Source organism: Lepidochelys olivacea (assembly GCF_965140295.1).
Source record: "Lepidochelys olivacea isolate rLepOli2 genome assembly, chromosome: 16".
NCBI lineage: Eukaryota > Metazoa > Chordata > Testudines > Cheloniidae > Lepidochelys > Lepidochelys olivacea.
The window spans coordinates 21,657,617-21,677,334 of record NC_140426.1 but is presented as its reverse complement, the minus strand read 5'-3'; the positions used below and the strand labels follow the sequence as shown (position 1 = coordinate 21,677,334).

At 38.8% G+C, this 19,718-nt stretch overlaps 1 protein-coding gene across 5 annotated transcripts in view; it reads right to left on the bottom strand.

Moving 5' to 3' along the window:
• The window catches only part of SEC16A (SEC16 homolog A, endoplasmic reticulum export factor), a 42,327-nt gene that overhangs the window by 17,458 nt on the left and 5,151 nt on the right, over nucleotides 1-19,718 (bottom strand). For 3 of the 5 annotated variants that reach the window (XM_084649831.1, XM_084649833.1, XM_084649832.1), the window contains exons 2-14: nucleotides 13,434-17,352; nucleotides 12,426-12,571; nucleotides 10,047-10,135; nucleotides 8,798-8,933; nucleotides 7,669-7,867; nucleotides 5,714-5,891; nucleotides 4,633-4,775; nucleotides 3,382-3,443; nucleotides 2,998-3,136; nucleotides 2,357-2,599; nucleotides 1,849-1,946; nucleotides 843-924; nucleotides 270-387 (exon numbers count right to left, since the gene is read on the bottom strand). In XM_084649831.1, coding sequence (XP_084505957.1) covers nucleotides 270-387; nucleotides 843-924; nucleotides 1,849-1,946; nucleotides 2,357-2,599; nucleotides 2,998-3,136; nucleotides 3,382-3,443; nucleotides 4,633-4,775; nucleotides 5,714-5,891; nucleotides 7,669-7,867; nucleotides 8,798-8,933; nucleotides 10,047-10,135; nucleotides 12,426-12,571; nucleotides 13,434-17,273 — 5,473 coding nt within the window. In that variant the 5' untranslated portion in view covers nucleotides 17,274-17,352. The remainder of the gene's footprint in view (nucleotides 1-269; nucleotides 388-842; nucleotides 925-1,848; nucleotides 1,947-2,356; nucleotides 2,600-2,997; nucleotides 3,137-3,381; nucleotides 3,444-4,632; nucleotides 4,776-5,713; nucleotides 5,892-7,668; nucleotides 7,868-8,797; nucleotides 8,934-10,046; nucleotides 10,136-12,425; nucleotides 12,572-13,433; nucleotides 17,353-19,718) is intronic. The other 2 variants (XM_084649835.1, XM_084649834.1) reach the window with 2 other exon arrangements.

Genomic DNA, 19,718 nt, shown 5'->3' with positions numbered 1-19,718 from the left:
GAATGGTACATAACTAATTCATAGTATCTTGAATTGTTTTGGCTCTTTGTAATTCCAATTTATCCTCACAAAACAAAAATCCGCAGAACTAGAAAAGGTATGGTTTTATCGTATAAGTAGCAATTGTTTTATGAAAACTAACCCAGCAACTTAAGTTTAAGAAAACCCTTCATTTGTTCAGAGCCCACATCCATTCCATTGCTCCCAGTATAAACAGCCCTGCTGTTTACCCACTTTATTCTCCACAGATTCAACTTCAAATTACTTACCAAGAGTATCTCCCATGGTGGTAATAGTCCTTGATTCCACATCCATGTTATTGGTCAAGTTGGATAGCACCATAGCCAGATGAGGCCTCCAGTCTCCCCATTTCTCATCTCCACAGCACTAGATTAGAAGAGGTACCCATCAAGCCATAGAACAGAAGGGTGCATGGATAAGAATTACAACCTGAGTAAGGGCTAGAATATTTTTTGTGTACTAGATCAGGTATGCAAGAACAATGGCCATACTACTGGTCCATCTAGCTCAGTAGCCTGTCTTCCAACAGTGGCCAGTACAGATGCTTCAGAGGTAATGAACAGAACAGGGGAGTTATCGAGTGATTCGTCCCGTCATCCAGTCCCTGCATCTGGCAGTCAGAGGTTTAGGGACACCCAAAGCATGGCGTTGTACCCCTGACCATCTTAGCTAATAGCCATTGATGGACCTATACTTCATGAACTTACCTAATTCTTTCTGGAACCCAGTTATATGTAAAAGCATATTGCTAGTGTGCTGTAAGAGGTAATTCACAACAGAACATGTACAAGTCTTAATTGAAGCTTATTCTTAAAACTCACTGTGGATGCTGCTGGCATTCTTCCAGACATTAGCTGGTAAACAGTTTGCAGGGGATCATTAATTGGAAGACTGTTGGCAAATCTACATAAAAACAAAAATAAAAATAATTATAGGTAAGCAGTTAACACGACTAACATTTTTATATTTAGTTTAGCCTTGAGAAAGGAGTACATTTTCAAAGCTCTGCAGTGAAATAAGTGTAATTGGCCAGTGAATCACCTTTGAAACGGTTACTGACTAAATTATTGGACCCGCAGTACAGTCATATGCAAATACAAGCCTAGGAACAGTCTCAAGAGTCGGGCTCTTAGTGCCAGCAGGTGTAACACTGTTTCAGATACTGTGGGAGGACAGGAAAAGCTCTTATGTACAGACAGTCCTTGCTGGAAGATGGTTGCTTTTTCCGAAATAAGAAGGAGTGGGGGCATAACATTATTTGGGTATTAAAAGTCCCAAAAGTGAGTGGGGAAAATAGCCACCCAAAACTCTGAAGGAAGACAAGCATACATATAGAGTATTTAATCCCTTTAGTGTGAAAATCTGAGTTTATTAAACGTGAAATGCAGCTAATCCCTCCACTATTTCCCCCCTTCCCCCCATTTTCATTAATGCACTATAGTTTGTATGGCATAATTCTATCAAAGCAAGGAAGATCTGTCAGTCAGCTAATAAGTCAGTTTACGGCATGGTTTAAGATCCATAGAGGAAATCACGTTCCAGTGAAGGTGGTAGCAGAATAGCTCTTGACAACAGTTGTAGCAGTCACTGCAATTCCATGAAGTCTAACTTTAAAGGCTAAAGTCCCTGAAACTAAAGCTCCAACATGACTTAAGTCAACACACAGACAATACATCTAAAGCAGAATCCCTGCATAAGCACAGGCACACATCATAATTGTGGCCTCAACTTCTGAGCCACAGGACTTTACCTCATTAATGGGAAATGAATGGCTATTCCATACTAGAAGCATATTCTAATCATCATCATAAAGCAGCAAATCATTACCTGGTCATGACTCTTGCATGTGTTCTGCTGTCCATTTTACTGGCAAGAAGCAGAGCATGACCCCATAATCCATGCTTCATGGCAGACTCCAAAGCATCCTATTAATGTAGAAAGCATATGAAAAGTAAATTAGTTTACTGGGGAACAAGTTCAATACACCACTCAGGACAAAGTACTAATGATTTCTAGTGCAGATATCTTGTGACTATGAACCGAAAATGATCATTAAGTCACATGTTAGTGTGTTACAATATAATTTGGCTTTGAATTGTGAATTCTTTGGAGCAGGGAATCTGTCTCTTTACTGTAGCGCGCCAAGGACATTGACGGTACTATAAATATTACATATTATACACATTAATATTTGTCTAGCTTTCGTTTTTATTACCTGACATTTTAATTATATGCAAGCCACTAGGGTTTTAAGGATACGTGGGTTTTGGAACAATAAATCCAAGTAAAAAAAACAAACTCAAACAGTACTTTAAGCAACAGTGTGACCATTCACCTTCTTACGACCATAAAGCAGAAGTTCCCTGAATCTCTCTGTCTCTCTTTCAAGACTGTCAATTGTGGTTATAAGACTATCGGTGAGAAATGAGAGTTGAGCTTCACCAGACTCCTCTTCCACTTGCTCCAAAGCCTCATTAGTGAAGTCAATCAAGTTTGCTTCATTGGGCGATTTCCCAGGAAGCCAGACTGTTTTGTGATCCCGTAGCAAAAGCTCTGCAATGTCTGTGCCCACTACGGTCTATAAATGAAACAAATTCAATTACTTTAAAATATTTCAGTCAAATTATTTCAAACACTTGAAGTCTAACAAGTTAATTAACACAAATGATGCAGTGGGTTGGACAAAAGGAGATAAGATTGGATTAGCCAACTCAGGTGTCCCAGCAGCACTATAGAGATAAAGACTCATTGCTCATCTTATTTGGCACTTCAAGCAGCAAGATTAAGGAGGAATACCTGCCTTTTGAGCTTTTGACCTGCATTCTTGGCCCAGTACAAAAAACTTACATATTCTTGCCGCCTTCACATAAATGGAGCTGTTATATCTTAAGATTCTTATCTAAAGCCTAAAGATAAAGGCTCTGAAAACTGACCTTCAGGGCATCAAGAGAAAGCTTACAAAGATTTAAGACATACCCCATTCTGTCTGCACAACAATACAATAAAATCCCAAAGCAGGCTTGCAGACTCTTTGTCAATTAGATTTTCATTCTGAAAGCACTGTGTGGCTTTGTTTTGTGCAAAATTAATGACATCCACTTTATGGGTATCATCTCTGAAAGAGGAAGAAAAGTATGCAATGAAACAATGAATCAGTATGAAGTGCCAGACATCATCATCACCGTAATACGTAGAACAGAGCAAAGTCAAACCTCCAACAACATTTAGGCTTGTGGAATATAGGTAAGAAATATCTGATCAAACCCAGTTTAAATCTATTATTTGTGGCCATGCAAAATTACAAAGAAATATTAAGCTTGAGAACACTTTAAAACAGCTTATCAAATCCTTAAAACATACTTAGCAAGAGGGCCCGGAAAGGCTCTCATCTCTTCTTGTTCTGGCATATGTTGCAACATAGTCTAAAAAAAAAAATACAAACCATAAAAGCATGATGAGAAGCTCTTACATCTATAAATTCCACTATTTATACAGTAATTCATTTTGTACCTAACAGTGTATCTAAAATTAAATAAATAAATGAAAGCTACACATAGCTATGCTGTCCAGGAGTGGTAGATTAGATGACACCATAGGTTGTGTTCCCTATAGTATGTTTGTTAGGGCCCTGTCCAATCCCATTTAAATATTTTAATTAATTTCCATGAGAGATTATTCCACAGCACAAGATCTCATGGGAAGTTTTTCCTGGTATTAAGTCTACATTTTCCTTTTCATATCTCCTTGTGACATTCTAAATAATTCCTCTGTCTCCTGACTGTGTACACCATTCAAATACTCGTAGATAATTGTGTTCTATCTTGGTCATGTTGGCCACATTCTACTCTTTCCCCATAAATCAGATCCTGCAACTCACTTGTTACTCTTCTCTGAACCGTCTCCAATCTGTCCACATCTTTCTGGTGACCAAAAACTTTGTATTCCTTTGGCCCACTGGTGGAGTCACAAGAGAAAGGGAAATACACACAAGGTACTTATCTCCTTCCAACTTCGGTACGTCTACACAGCGCACCTCCGAGCCTGGGTCAACTGACTCGTGCTTGAGCTACTGCACTAAAAATAGCTGCATACATAGTGTGGCTCAGGCTGAAGCTCGGAAGCTTAAGGATGAGGTGGGCTTGAGAGCTAAGCTGCAATGTCTACACAGCTCTTTTAGCATGGTAGTGCAAGCCCTATGAGCCTGAATCTGACAACCCGGGCTCAGAGATTCACTGCCACAGGCTGTGTAGCCATACACCAAGATAGCAAACCATCACCATCGCAGTTGGCAGAGAAAGGTACAAACGCTCATGTCTCAATCAATGGCTGTACGTACACAAAAATCAAGACCCCCAACCTTCCTAGGACTTGGAAATTCTTTTTTAATTAATCAAATGCCATAGTGAGAAAAATGGGTTTGCGGAAGAAATCGAAAGTGAAAATATAAGGAAATTTTTACAGAAGCAAAGAATCAACATTTGTTTTTCTATAAACTAATGCACACACAACAGAAAGCCATAACATAACTGAAGTGCCCTATTTTCCCTTTAGAAAAAAAACAAGATTTTATAAACATAAAATGTTTGTATTCCTGGTGTACTTTTGCTTTACCTCCATACTGTGTATCTCAACCAAAGCCGGCTGTCCTTCTGAAGGCAGGTTTGACAGCACTTTTGTCAGATGGCCCCCAGGACCAAACCTTGCACAGACATGAGGCACTAAAAATTTCTCAGGCGTTGAGGGTCTTGATGGGACTACAGTAGAGAGAAACATCAAAATCAAGTGACTTAATTACCTTTCAGCAACTTAGTTATTAACGTTTAATTTAGTTTTCTATATAGTTCTTATCACAATCAAAGCAGACATGAAACAAACTAGTTACTGAAGTTGGCTAAACACCATCTTCAAAAAGTTAATAGCTATACTGTCCTATCAAATGCAAGACACAGTACTGAGAGCAGACCCCTCAGAAATTTGAAATCATGAGAAAAAATTCTGTACAGAGAACTTGAACATTATTTTTCCCATAAGAGATATATTGCTTGTCAATCCCCAGTATATTTCTGTGCATTTCTATGTTTTCAAGGACTTCTGACAAATATTTTCTTTAAAAACTACTAATACTTTTTGATATGAAAAACTCTATTTAGAAACAATGCTGTTTAATTGCAAGAAGCAAGGTGAATAGAAAAATCAAAAGATTATATAAACAGAATTGTTTCTAAGTTATGTTTATTTTAAAGATTCTCCATGAATTAAGAGTAGATTGAATTCAAAGCATGCTTGGATTCAAGAGAGTTTTACAGCATCCCATTAGTATACACTTGCTTCTACCGCAAACCCGACAAATGCAAAATAAGTGTGCAGTACTTAATACATAACCAGTGGCAATTAATATCTGGCCATAAAATAACAGAACTGTTCAGTGACAACCCAGGATGGAACAAGCAAGGACTGTCCTCACAGTGACCAAAACTTAACTTAGGTATAGCTCATCTCTATGACTCTACAAATCGGGAACATTACATTCAACTGTTATCAGTTTAACATCTATTATGAACACAGGTGTCTTGACTACCAATAGGTTCAATAAACGTTTGTAAAGCATTTTAAAAGTTGAATGAAAGGCACAAAAGCAAAGAATTGTTAACTATCCTCTCAACCCAACCTTCCCGCACATTTTTGCAAATACCTTGTTCTACAGATGGCCATCCAGTTTCAGCTGAGTAGCCATAATCTGTAAAAGGCTGTTGACCATCAAAATTAGCAGGGTATCCGCTGTATGGATAATCTGTGTGAAGTGAGACTGGCTGGGTGGTGGTTTCATATGCATTAGCGGTCAGATCATGGTTGCTTCTATAAAGCTGGCTCTGAATAGAACATAGAATCACAGAATCACAGAATATCAGGGTTGGAAGGGACCTCAGGAGATCATCTAGTCCAACCCCCTGCTCAAAGCAGGACCAATCCCCATTTTTTGCCCCAGATCAACTAAACGGCCCCCTCAAGGATTGAACTGACAACCCTGGGTTTAGCAGGCCAATGCTCAAACCACTGAGCTATCCCACCCCCCAAGGTGGGACTTCATGAGACCACCTCTCTCTTTCCCCGCCTATGCTGAAGACAACGAGAACGCTGGGAAGATAAAAACTTTGAACTGAGGAGACTGGTCCCAGGCAGAGAAGGAAATTCAGCTGCATATTAAGAACTGGAACCTGCATTCAATATGCAATGGGGCGAGAAAAGCTATTTGATTCAAATCTTGCTTAGTCTGAAAGTTTAGGATTTAGAATGCATGTTTACTTGTTATTTTCTTAGGTAACTACTACTTATAATCACTTAAAATTTATCTTTCTGTACTTAAGAAACTTACTTTAATATTTTAATTGCTGCATTAAAGACATAATAGCAGGAGGGGAAAGAATCACATGGGCTGAATAATGTGGCAAGCAGGACTGAGGAGCTTTTTATCTCTCATTTAGCAACTATATGGGTTCCTTACAAGTATTTAATATAGTAAGTTGCACAGAACTTTCACTGGATTTATGAAAGCTGCACAGTGAATGAAGTGGTATAATGGACTTGAGCTAAAATAGTTTGTCTATTTTAATGCTCTACTTCCCTATGTTCCTCTCTTACAATTTGATTTGCTCACCTCAGACTGCACTTGTGGGTTTACTTCTCGCTCTGCCAACTCCTCCCCCTCTTTTTTTAAATGATTATTTGCATGTGTATTTTGCCAAGAATAAAAATTCACAGAATGATTTGCAGACTATAGTGCTGCTTCACCCGCAGCTCAGCCAAGATCAGAACGACCCCAAAACCTTTTCTTAGTGCCTCTCCTGACTTAAGAGAAAATCCGTCTTGATTGAGTATGGATACTCCGTATAAATGCCTGGTTAACCTCCAGTTCTCCATGTCCAATATCAAAGAAACATGTGGCTCCCAAATGGATGACTAAATTTAAAACTATATTTGGATTCCTGGAAGGTTAACATATGAGACCACAGATAATGCAGATGGAAATTCCTACTAACAGTATACAAGAATCATCTACCAGTTAGAATGTTTCATGGAATTATCTGTGCATTTGTACTTAAAATTAGAAGGGTAATTTATTTTTTTAAAAAAACCTTACAGTAGAACACTGTTCTGTATATCAATCCAACAGCCTCGACTCTTTACATGTATTCCAAGTTTCAGCCCAGTATTAGTTTTTATGCTTGTGATGCTGGAAGGAACAGGACATATAAAAATAGAAATGTGGACACAGTGCTCCCATTCCCAGTGAATTGTAGGATCAAGCCCTTAACCAAAGAGACCATTTCTTCCTACATTCTTATGTAACACCAAGCACAACTTGAGCCCCAGTTCTAATCAAAGTCTCGAAGAACTACCAAATAAATATTTTAAAAATCCAGCATACACTGTGGCACAATGTTCAGTCTCTAGTTGATGAATATGAACTTTCAAAATGCGCCTCTATTACCCAAGCTCAGAACAGAAATAATTGCAACTTTTGTATGTTTATGATCTTCCACTAGCTGCTAGAGATTTTGTCCAAGAGATTGTCAGGTAACCCCATTCCTAACATCAAGCAGGTTAACAGAACAAAGTCAAACACATGATGCACTCATATGAACTCACTTGCTGAGAGCGAGAACTGAAGCTGCTCTGATGGCTATGAACACTGTGGGAACTACGGAGACTATGGGCAGAATGTTCACTGTGGACACTTCGTCTGTCAAATTCATCACCATAAGGGTCTCTGTGAGGCTCAGTTTCATCATCAAAGCTTCCAGCAAAGCGAGGATCATATCGCCAGTGATCTTCATATCGGTCTTGTCTAAAGAGGAATGAAATATGAAAATAGAGATAAGAACCTGTATCCTGGGAAGAACTAACTTCAGTGGATATTTGTGTCCATTAACTAGAGAGTACGGTTTCAAGAGACCATGTCACAAACTAGGCCACAGGTATAGGTTTTGTAAAGTAGACAGTCCAAAACCTGATTTAATAGAAATATCTTCAGTTATTTTTTCCCTTGAAAATATTTTCTTGCTGTGATTTAAACCCAGCTTTATAGCAAGTGCATGAGAACCAGGAAGTAAAATTGACTAATCTTGTGTTCACTGTCCAAAACGAAGTGCAAAAAGTAAACAAACAATGGAGCAGCGTTTCAATTTTTTAGTAATCACGCGTTAGTAGCAAAAGTATAAAGATCAGTTTTTAAAAAGACATGATTTTACCCTGACAGTATCCCTTTCAACTTGAAATGTTGTTTAGAGACTAATTGCAAAAACCTAGGTTTTTCAAAATTAAGACAAATATCCCATTCTGAATCCATCTAAGACAGAAAATTTGAAGAACATCGTTTTCTTACTTTGGTTTCTCCTTAGACTCTGTACTAAGTCATTTAAAAAGCTAGTTACAAAACAAGTCCTATTTCCTAAAATCATTCTCTCAAAGCTGGTTTATCCAATGTACCTCAATTTCCATAACAATTCTCCTTGCCATAAAGAAAACATGCAGACTGATAAAGAACACTTTAAAAAAATCCTGTTTTAAACCTCAAACATTTTTATAGTCTGTCATGCAACAGATTTGCCTACTTAGAGTAAGACACTTTCCCTTGAAATGAATTTAAAAAAATTCTGCCCAGAACTTTACAGAATAACTTGAAACTCTGAAGCTTTCTGGATAATCAAAAGTTTCAGTAAATTACACTAAAAAGCCAGCTCTCAAAGCCTACAAATACAGGGCACGGATTACAAACCTGTTATCATATGGATATGCCTCTCTCTTTTGGTATGGATTCTGTTCAGTGTCATACCAGTATCTCTGGTCATAACTTCTGGGATCTCTATATCTGGAGTCATATGCTGATGGGTAACGTTCCCAGCGACTTGGATCTTTAAAAAAAAAAGAACGGGTTTAATCTAAAATCTTTGCCCAGTTAGTTGCTCACAGAACTTCTCTATTTGTTCCCTCCTGAAATGCATACACCTATGTTTTGTTAACATCTGAGATAACTACTGTACAAATCCAATTAAAAAAAGCTTTCAAAACAAAGTTGAGATACTAATTTTATTAGAAATATGTTTACTCATACATTTTGCCATAACCAGATGAGATCAAATAAAAGTTATGAACTGTTGAACTGTAAGCAAAAAAGCTATTTATCAATTTCATGTCCCTGTGATAAATTTGGTTATATCCAAGTGTAGTTATCAGATTACTGTTATGTACCTCTTCTGGATACTATACTGTACTCTTTCAAAGGGATGGTCTCTGCAATCTAATAGATCTTTTCATCTAAATTACTATGAGGCTAAGTTATGATAAAATTATTTCTACAAGAAGATATGGAAACCCTCAATATAAAATCCTGGAGTTTGGAGGAGAGGTAGTCTTGGAGTAGGAGAAAGAATTGCCTCTAGAATCCCCTATCCACATTGGTCTGATAGAATGCAAGGACTGATCTCCAGAACACTGTTACCCCATGGGTGACTGTGGGGCATATTTGTGCAGAGCACTATATTTTGAGGTAGTCCATTTATGTTCTGATAATTAACTAGTTTTCCAGTGATGAAGAATTTGTCCACAATACATCTGCTCAGGCACAAGTGGGCACAGTGGTATATGTTGTACACTACAGCAAGCAATTCCATACATGTGCCACCGTATAATTTTACCATGATAAATGAAGGCAAAAGAAAAGTTTGATCATTTTCCTCATTGTCAAATAGGGAATCAAAACAATGAATTCAAACGTAATTTTCTGCTTTTCCCTCCTACTGAACCAAGGATACAGAGATGACAGCAAAGCATTAAGGACCACTGCAATGCAGGACATCAGTTTTCAACAAACTGAAAGCTTTATTCTCATTAGCTGTGGAAAACATGACAATTTCAGTAAAAGACAAGTTTAGTTTTATAACAGTTCTCTGATGCTAATTTTAATACACTTCCCATGTTTTTTCTGAACTACTCAGAAAAATTTAGAATTCATTGTCCAACTGTACCTCCATAATTATATGGGTTTGCATAGTAGTCTGCATAGTAATCATTCCAACCACTTTTTGGATTATAATAATCTTCAGTATACCCCTGTCTGAAAGAGGAAAAAAATACGGGCGATAAAATACCATGATTAAAAGAGGCATAGTGACTATTCTTACAGTTGTTAGAGGATAGACACAGCTGATATTGCTTATACTCACTATGACAACAAAATTTCTAGCGTTATCGTTTTTAAAAAAATGCAGTTACAGGAAGTGGAAGGTTCAGGGAACTAGAGCCTATATACCAGAACATCACTAATACAAATCATTCCGTGCCATCAGTGACTGAAAATTGTTACCATACAATAGCTTAGTGGCTTGTGAACAGATTTGTCTGTCAGTCCAGTCACTTATGGACAATTAAACATATCACAAAAGCCATTACTACAACTGGCATTCTTACTGGCTTCTCTACTGATGCTGCCAGTATAGCTAACTAGGTATTGAGATAACGATTCTCAGCTCTAGAGCTATGAGAGGTCAGCCATATTACTGAACCAGGTACAAATGTTTGGTGGGGATCAACTTTTCCATTTCTGCAGGATTAATTTTTAGTAACCAATGCCACCAATTAAATGAATCTGAAAGTCTCTGTCCACACCACAAACTCACATAATTGGTAGTGTACACTCAGTGAGTGCCTGAATAGGTCAAGAGAGGTGCAAGCAGCGTAGCAGTGAGTGGGAAGCTTGTAAAGACAGCATCCACTCTTGCAGGAGTGAATTTGATCTGATAAGATTTTGTCAACCTAGACTACTTTGGGAGAGATTTTCAAAGGCACAAAAGGTAGCTAAGGCAACCAATTCCCATTTGTGTCTTTGGAAAATCTTAACCTACCATTGTGAGCCAGGACCATGAGTTATATCAAGGATTGTGCAATAAAACACTGATTTTTAACAGAAGAAATGTTATTTTGGTTAAAAATTAAAAAAAAGAATAATTTAGTTTTGCTCAGTCTTAGCAGGGCAGATATGAACTTTATAAAAGCATTAAAAACATTTAGACAGAAGGGACAGTAAAGTTGTGTTATTGCAGAAACTGACACGAAAATTTATCAACCCAAACAAAAATCTACTTGTCTGCTCTCTATTATGATAAAGAAACTAAATTTTATTAATCTCTTAAACATTTTTTACAGTAAGTGGGCAAGAATAATTTTACAAGGCTGTGATTCCAAGGAGTTTTGAAATACTATCTGTAATAGTGATGATGTGCCCTGAGAACAGTGCTATCAAGAGAAAGCAACCCCATTAACTCATCTCACCATAAATTCTCACTGTTTTTGGAGGTTCAGATGTGCACAAGACTATTGCAGCTGTTTGTACTGCTCCTTAAACCCATAACTTCCTCCATTCCCTTTTAGAGGCTGTCAAATATTATTTCAGGAGAAGGAGGTTCCATAGCAGAATTACTGAAGATATAGCTGATGGCAACTGGTGTGAGGTTCATGCTTTCTAGTGGACAATCCATTCTCTCAAAGCCTGTCGACTTCTTTGTCATTGTTACAGCAACATCTTGTGATGGATGAAAAATTCATATAAATTACTCATGTAATATTCATTATAAATTAGTTACCCTTGTGAAGGGTAACTGGCTGCTTCCTGACTGACATGAGTAATTTCAGTTCATCCTCTTCCTTCATTTTATTTTATTTGTTAATTGTTAAAAAGTTTAACATCACCACAGTGAAAGTCATCACTGGAAAAGTTGACCTGATACAGAATTGTGGCCTTTTTTATCTGACTCACAGCCTCTCTCCCATCTGAGAACAAAAATCTATGTCTCAGTCGGCAACATGTACTGGTATATTTTCAAAAGCAAATCCCAGGAGGTACATGCAGAAATGTCATTTGTTAACAGGATTGGAGAATGTACCGCTTACACACAGCTTTGTAAACGTTACTCTTAAACTCTAATGAGAGGCTGTACCCTGCATTGCTTTCTCAGTGGACAGACAGAAAATAGAGAATATCAGTACTGATGCTATTGTTGAGCCCCTTCTAAAGGGAATAAGACTGTAATGACAGCCTACAAATGGGCATGAAGGAAGGCTTAAGGAGCAGTAAGAAGATGACCGCAATCTTACCATTGTCATTTTATACATGGCATTGTGTTCCCTCACCTCTAAAAGCAGCAAACAATCTGCAATTCATACTTTTGGATTATGTGTTTAATAGCATGTGTAGTTTAAATTGTAGAATGTTTTGTCTATATTGACAGACTCATTTCCACCATCTAGCTCCCATACTGTGAGCTACACAAGATAAAAGTTCATTATGCATAATTAAATTTAATCCATCAGGACACACTAAACCTTTGCATAGTTCCCTAATTACATACCTAGAAGGAGGTCTATCAGAGCACTGACTAGCTCTGGAACTAGGACGCTCAGGCTCACCATATCGATAACCACCAGGCTCCACATAGGCAGCATTGCTTCTACCATAGTGATGGTAGCGGGGACCATATTGTCCATAGACATCATCCTCGAGAAGAGAGGTTTATATATTACCAACTAGTAAGTTAAAAAGTTTGAAAATCTGACAAGGAATAAAACAAAAACAAAACCTGCACACATTTTGCTATGGCTAACCCCTTTCTGAACACTCAATTTCTCTTCTTCCTCTCCCCACCACCTTAAAAAAATTGAAATTAGCACCCACGAAAGATGCTGTATTGTCAACCATGGATGCTGAAGTGTATTATCTTGCCACAAAGGGTACAGATGGCTACACTGTTCCCTGACAATGTGCCTTAAAACCCAATTTACGAAAATACTTCTGAAATTGTCAATAGTCCCACCTGGGAGGTAGGGCATTTTTAGGATTTGGACATCCGTCCCATTAGGACAAGGTTGAAACCACCATCTTTTTCACTCAGGCCCAGAAAACAATGTTTAGATAGCAGTCACTGTCACTCCTGGAAGTTAACAGTATTAATACTCATTTCTATCTTAAATCTGTTTATAATTTATCCACCATTTTCAGTTCTGTCTTTATAAGTCTGGGTTTTCACACTCCTGATTGTAAATTTATTTTTCTATGAATTTTGATTCTGCTTTCTGACATCAGATATGTATCATGTTTGTTAGCTTAAAGCTGCCAGTTAGCCTTTGGAAGGATTTTTTGGTAACATTTTCATTACTTTCTCATTACCTACAGTTTTGTTGAGTTCTTGCATTATGTTATTGACATTGTGATATCTCTCTATAATGAAATATAAAGTGAATCTTTCAAGATAATGCTATATTGTTGATCACTTCAAACACTTCATTAGGATTCAAAGACAAAAAAGTTACTAAAAACATCAATACAATTATGAGAGAAGAGAAAAAAGTTCCTGCTCTACCTGGTAATAGAGATGAGCTGCACTTCTAAGATCCAGGGGAGGGTAAGGCTGTGGATATGGAGTCTGATAAGCATCATAAGGATGTCTGTAATAGTAGTAAGGGTTTTGTGGTGGCCCACAGGCATCCTGAGGAGTCTGAGAAGGTGGTGGATTCTGCTCTTGCTGCATGGCTGGCATGGCTCGCTGACTGGTGGTAACAGATGCTGATGAAGTTGGAGCACTCAATGACTGACCAGAAAATGGTTGTTTATCAGCACTTGTTTGACTATAGCTTGTTGGTGGCTGTGTTGAACTACCCTCTGGGAGACCCGCTGGATAATACCTATTAGTTGGCATCTGATTCTCTTGTCGCTGTGGTGCTTGGGTAGGTTTAATTCCTGAAGCCATCTGATAATTTGAAGGAACCAAGGACTGCCCAGAAGGTACTGTTTGCGGCATTTGAGCAGTCTGCTTTTGTTGCTGAGAAAGCAATGCCCCCTGTGTGGCTCTGTCTGATGGAGCCTGAAGCTGCACATCTTGTGTTACCTGTTGATAGAAATGTTGTTTGTCATGTGTGTCTGGCCCCATCTGGCTAGCATGTTTGACTGGCTGTTGAGGAAATACTGGACCACAAGAAAGTAACGGATTATGCATCTGTCCAGGATTACTGGTCTTGCTTTTGTCCAGTGTCCGTATTACTGTAAAATCAAGTGCTCCAGAATTTTCTTCATGACTATGTGAGTCATTTGTAGAATTATTATTAGGCACCATGGTATACACTGGTGGGACTAACACCACACTTGCATTTCCACTGGGGAGATTTGTCCCAGGAGAAACAGCTGAGTCAGATCCTGGTTTACTAGCAAATTCAGGCAGACAACCTTCTGAATTAGTATTCTTTTGACCTTCTGGAGCCAAATTAACTGGAGTTTGAGATGGAGGTTGCATCAAATTTGTGGATTGATTTGAGGTGATTTCTGAAGAATTAACAGGGCTTTGTAATAAATTAGAATGTGACAGATTAGAAGATGGAGGCATATTAACTGAAGATCCAACCTGCATCACAGACAATGACACATCTTCCCCAGGGAGGATCCCACCAGCATGTGGAGCTTGGAGTCCTGTTACGGGTTTATCTTCAACTCCAGGATCTTTCAGTGAAAGATTATTTTCATTCCTGGTTAGCTGATTACATAAAGAAAGAGAAAAATTAATTGGCTGAGCCAAATTATAGCTTTGATTAGGCTGGGCAATCAAAATAGGATGATTTTGCAGAGATTCTGTGGGTGGAGAAGACAACAAACTTGCATAACCTGAACTTGCCTGAGACTGAAGTGCCTCCTCTTCTCCCATTTTGGGAGGATTCTCAAGGTTTTCAGAAGATACATTTCCAGGCTGGGACGGCTGCACAGGAACACACTCTGGTTTATTTGGCTGCTGATTGGACAGCCCTTCTTCGGGCGGTTGAATAATTTCCACTGTCTGTTTAGCAGGTACATACACTGCAGGAGCAGCAGGGGCTAGAAGGACATTACCCCCAAAGTTAGGTAACTCATTGTGAGCCCAGAGAGTTGTTGCTGGACTCTCACACTTTTTAGTTGCTCCCTGTGCTCTAGTTGAGGGTCTTTTCTCAGGTACCAATTGTATGTTTTCCACAACAGGTCCACTAGCAGGTTGCAACATGTTTCCAGATTCACCAGTGACTGTAAGAGGCAATGGATGTACTTGGGGCATGAAAATAGTTTCCAGGTTATCTGGCGGCTGTTCAAGATTACCTGGTGAGGCAGCAGGCGTAGCCATACTTTTCTTAGTATTCTTTTGGTTTGGGTGGTTCTCTCTTAGTTCAACCACCATTTTCGCTTGGTCAACCTCTGCAGGTTTTACCCCAACCCCATGGGACCTTACTGGTTCAAAAGAACTATTTGCACTTGTCTGAAATATTCCTGTAGGTTTGGGGGGACTTGGAGTTTGAGGCTGTGACAGATTACTATGGTAATTCTTGCTGACATTTGGCTCACTCGAATCTCCTCCCAAAGGAGAGGAGTCAATCTGCTTAAAGAAACTGGCAGAGGACTCCTCATCAGGCTTCCCACTTTCTTGCTGAATAAATGTACCAATAAGCTCTTGAGGTCTTGTTGAACTAGAAACACTCCTGTGGCTTATGTTACTGTAGTTTGAGGATACACTATCAGATCGGACCGGATGAGGTAACAAGTCGGGTGCCTCTAGATTTGGTCCTCTTTCTGCATGGCTCATAATGGTGTTCTTTGGAAGCAACTGCCCCGGTAGTGACCCATATCTGTACAGATCAGAACCTACACTTGGGGATGAGCGATTAATATTCTGTGGTTCGCTTGGCAGAACTTCTTGATTCTGAATGCATTCCAGGTTCTCAACATTTTCATAATGTGACCCAACATTCTCATTAGCTTTGCTATCATTTGCTTTGTCATCACTAATATACATAGAGTTTTTACTGGTCTGTGTGTCATGCTGGCTGCTTATAGTTTTAGAAAAATATTGGACATCCATTCCCTTTTGCACTGTCTCATTAGCTGAGCCTGTGCTAATCTCTGGTTGAGAGAGAACACTAGTTGCAGCTTGCTGAGGATGCAGTGGTTGGTGATACATATGTCCTGAATTTAGCTGACAAGCATCATAGTTAGCTTTACCGGACAGATCATTTTTTTCTGATGAAAGTATTTCTTCATTTTCTGCCTCATCCCCTTTGAAAAACATGGAGATAGTTCCTGAATCTGCATTTGTGGATGTATGTCCACTTGGTGTTTCAGACACATTTTGAGATTGTTTTTGTGGGTTATTTTCCTGAGTGATGGGATTAACAAAACCAGCATCTGGTAAAAGAGGCTGTGGGTAAAACTGTTCTTGGTAAGGTTGACTTGGCCAAGGATTAGTCATTCTTACATTCTGTCTAAACATATTTTCAGGCTGAAAGTTGTTCACATGGTGGTTGGCAACTGGGAAGCTGCTTATCTCATTCTTTTCACCACCAATGGGCAAAGGTGCTTGCATGGTACTTTGTGGAATATGTTGATGTACGGGTCCCTGATGCAGATTTGCTTGGGGAGGAAGATGGGACTTAACAGCAGAAGAGTGAGAAACACTATAAACTGCATTCTGAGAAGGTGGCTCAGTATAGGGCCAGTAGTTCTGAACTTGAGGCTGCAGGTTATCTTGAATGGGTCTCCACTGAGGTGGGGTTTGTTGAACAGGTGGAGGGAGAAATGGTGCTATTGTAGGCACTGAACTATTGTTGCTTGGATCCCTATTAATATCTTGTCTGCTTAGGGGTCTGTTTGCCACATGTGCCATAGCCGGATGTCCACTGAGAGACTTTTCGTGTGCTGCTCCTGTATTATAAAGCGACTGTGCTGAAGAGTTATGGGGTCCATGTTCTGCATTTGGATGCATTTGATGGATTTCTGCAGTGCTATTTATAATATGTGCTGGCGATGAAGGAGTCACCACATTAGAAAATGTATTTGAAGTTATTCCTGGTTGAGATACAGATGTTGATAAAGATGTAGGCAGTCCATGAGAATTATCCCCTGCATATGATTGAGAAGAATGCACACCAGCTGGACGAGGAAACACTGATGAAGCAGGACCTGGCATAATCAGGGGATTGCCTTTGGATGGATTACCTAACAGGGAACCTTGTGGAGTTTGCCTGCCAAATGCAAAAGGGTCTGTCACAGGTTGCACCGGGGCAGTTGCTCCTGAGACCGGTGCATTTGCCCGTCTACTAAATGGGCTGTTTCGCCAATACGTGTTCCGAGCAATTCCTGCAGGAGGAGGTCCACCAGCCCCTGCTGGAACTGTCTGTGGAGGTGGCTGCATGACGAATTTCTAGCAAAGTCAAATGTTGTTTGGAGAACCACCAATGAATGCTGTAGACAGGTTTTCCTTTTTCCCCACACTGAAAAGGAGAACATAAGACAAATTAGTTTCACATCCCACTATAAGAAAACTCAGCATTTAAAAAAAAACTAATTCTGTTTTTTCCCTAAAAGAAAGAATTTTCAGAAAGTGATCTGCTGAAGACACAGGATTCCCAAAAATAGAATATTTGCCAGTTTTTCCAGAATGTATATTTATTTCACACATTGAGTTTTCACTACACTAGACTTATAATTGTATTTATACACAAGGTTCCATCTAACACTGTTTGGCCAGTCAGTGCAAATAAAGCCAAGCCATTTTAAAAACAATGTAAAAAAAAACCTACAGGGAAATGTCTTTAAATACCGTTTGGACCCAGGCAGTGTTTACACTGACTTTTACACTTGTGCGGAGCTCTTTCGTAAAGTCTCATACTAACAGCTCCACCAGGGGTAGCACTAGTGTAGTGACATTTATACCATCATGTCTAGACTGGCTTTCAGCAGGATTAGACAATATAGTGGCAAAACATCAGCAACTGAGCTATCCTAGCACTCCCACCACGGGTAGCACCAGTTAGTGGTAGTGCACTAGTGGAAGATATTAAGAAACGCTCAGTTAGGAAAACTATCAGCTTCCCATACTTTCTTAGGAAGCGTTTTAGCTTGAACTGCATTTAAACATAGGAAGAGCTGTATGAATGGAATAAAAGCATATTACTTTCAGAAAGAAATCCATACAAACAACACAAAATGTTATCTGCATTAATTCAGGGCGTTCCACTTTTATCACTGCAAGACATTCTGGGGCATGGGGAAGGAGGAAGGGAAGGAAGACATTACCAGAAGCAGAGTATTTTAAACTTAAAATACAGTCTAAATTCTCCTGTACAGTTCGTCAAAATATATATGCTCTCTGGTTAATTTTAACAGGACTGTTCTGGAAGTTTTCCATCTCAACTCAAACTCACTGATATCAGTTGTAAGAATTCAGTGGGTTGCACAATACCAGTTTTCGTAAGTTAGTTAAGACCTTGTATTTTTCCATTTATAATACTGTATCACTTAAAAAAATTAAAATAAAACAAGCCATGGCGATTTATATGAGATATGGGGCATTATTACTAGTCCCGTACTATACAGTGTGACCTTTAATAGAAATAGGCTATTAATGTAGTTCACATCATGGAGAGAAAAGCATTCACAGTAGTTGTGTCATCTATTGGATACATTTTTGTTTATCCTTCATAATAAAAGGCAACCAAGAGTTGCGCAGCGTTTTAGCAATATGACTCCCAAAGTCAATGGCAATAACCTATTTAAAACCACCTTTAAATTTCCGGTTAAGCAACTTGTGTCTTTTGATAGCAAGAGTTGTACGTTAAGAAACTACAACAGAACAAAGTTTGTGAATGGGTCAGGAGCTAAGCAGCTAGAGAAGGGGTTAAATGCAAAAACCTCTCTCTGGGGTTTCAGCTTAATCAAAATATAATCTTGGCAAAAAGTCTCTGGCTGCATTCATTCTGTAAAGCTTTAAAATCAGTAAACTTCAAAAACACAAAGCACGTAAGCCAATGAGCAGGAGAGCCCTTATATATTTCCCGAAGGCAACTTCCCCTGGCTTCTAATCAATACAATCTCTCATTACTATTTATTATTTGTATTACTGTAGCTCGTAGGTCATGGTAATGCAGCCCCTCTTTATGTGGGATCATTGAGGAGGGGGTCTGCTATCGGGGTCCCCCTCCATGGGGACCAAAGAGCCAATGAACCCCATTACAATGTTCTAGTTATTGCTTCATATCCAATGTAAATCTTTTGTTAGGATGGGGAGGAGGAGCAGAATTGAGTTAATGCTAGGCTTTTGAATAGAAATATTGAACTTAGATTTGTTAGTTTCAGGCATAACTTCAATTTTTCTTTAAAATTCTTTTTTAAAACAGTTGCATGCTTAATCCATGTCAGGGAACATTAGTTGCAATTCAAAGAGTTTTCAAAATATTGTAATCGTTTCTCTCTGCCTTGATATCTGCGAGAAGGTTTTCCAGCAGGGCACAACTACTGCCAACCAGGATGTTACCAGGAAACCCTGCCTAGTCAGCGGCTCCTGATTCTACACACTTAGAAAATGAATATGCTTCTAAGAATCTGTTTTGGACATCCCCTTATATTTATTTTTCCACAGTTAAGTTTTCAGGTTTTTACACTAAAATTATTAAGATTTGTGTTTTCATTGTACTAGCTGTTCTCATGCAATGCATGGGAAAGTGGAAACCAGAAATGTAAGACAATAGTTCAAGTGGAAACCATAATTTCTTGTGAACAAAATGTTTATTTCCCGTTTACAAATTTTTTAGTTTACCCAAAAACTTGTTTTTGAAAATGTAGTTGGGTAGAGAAATCA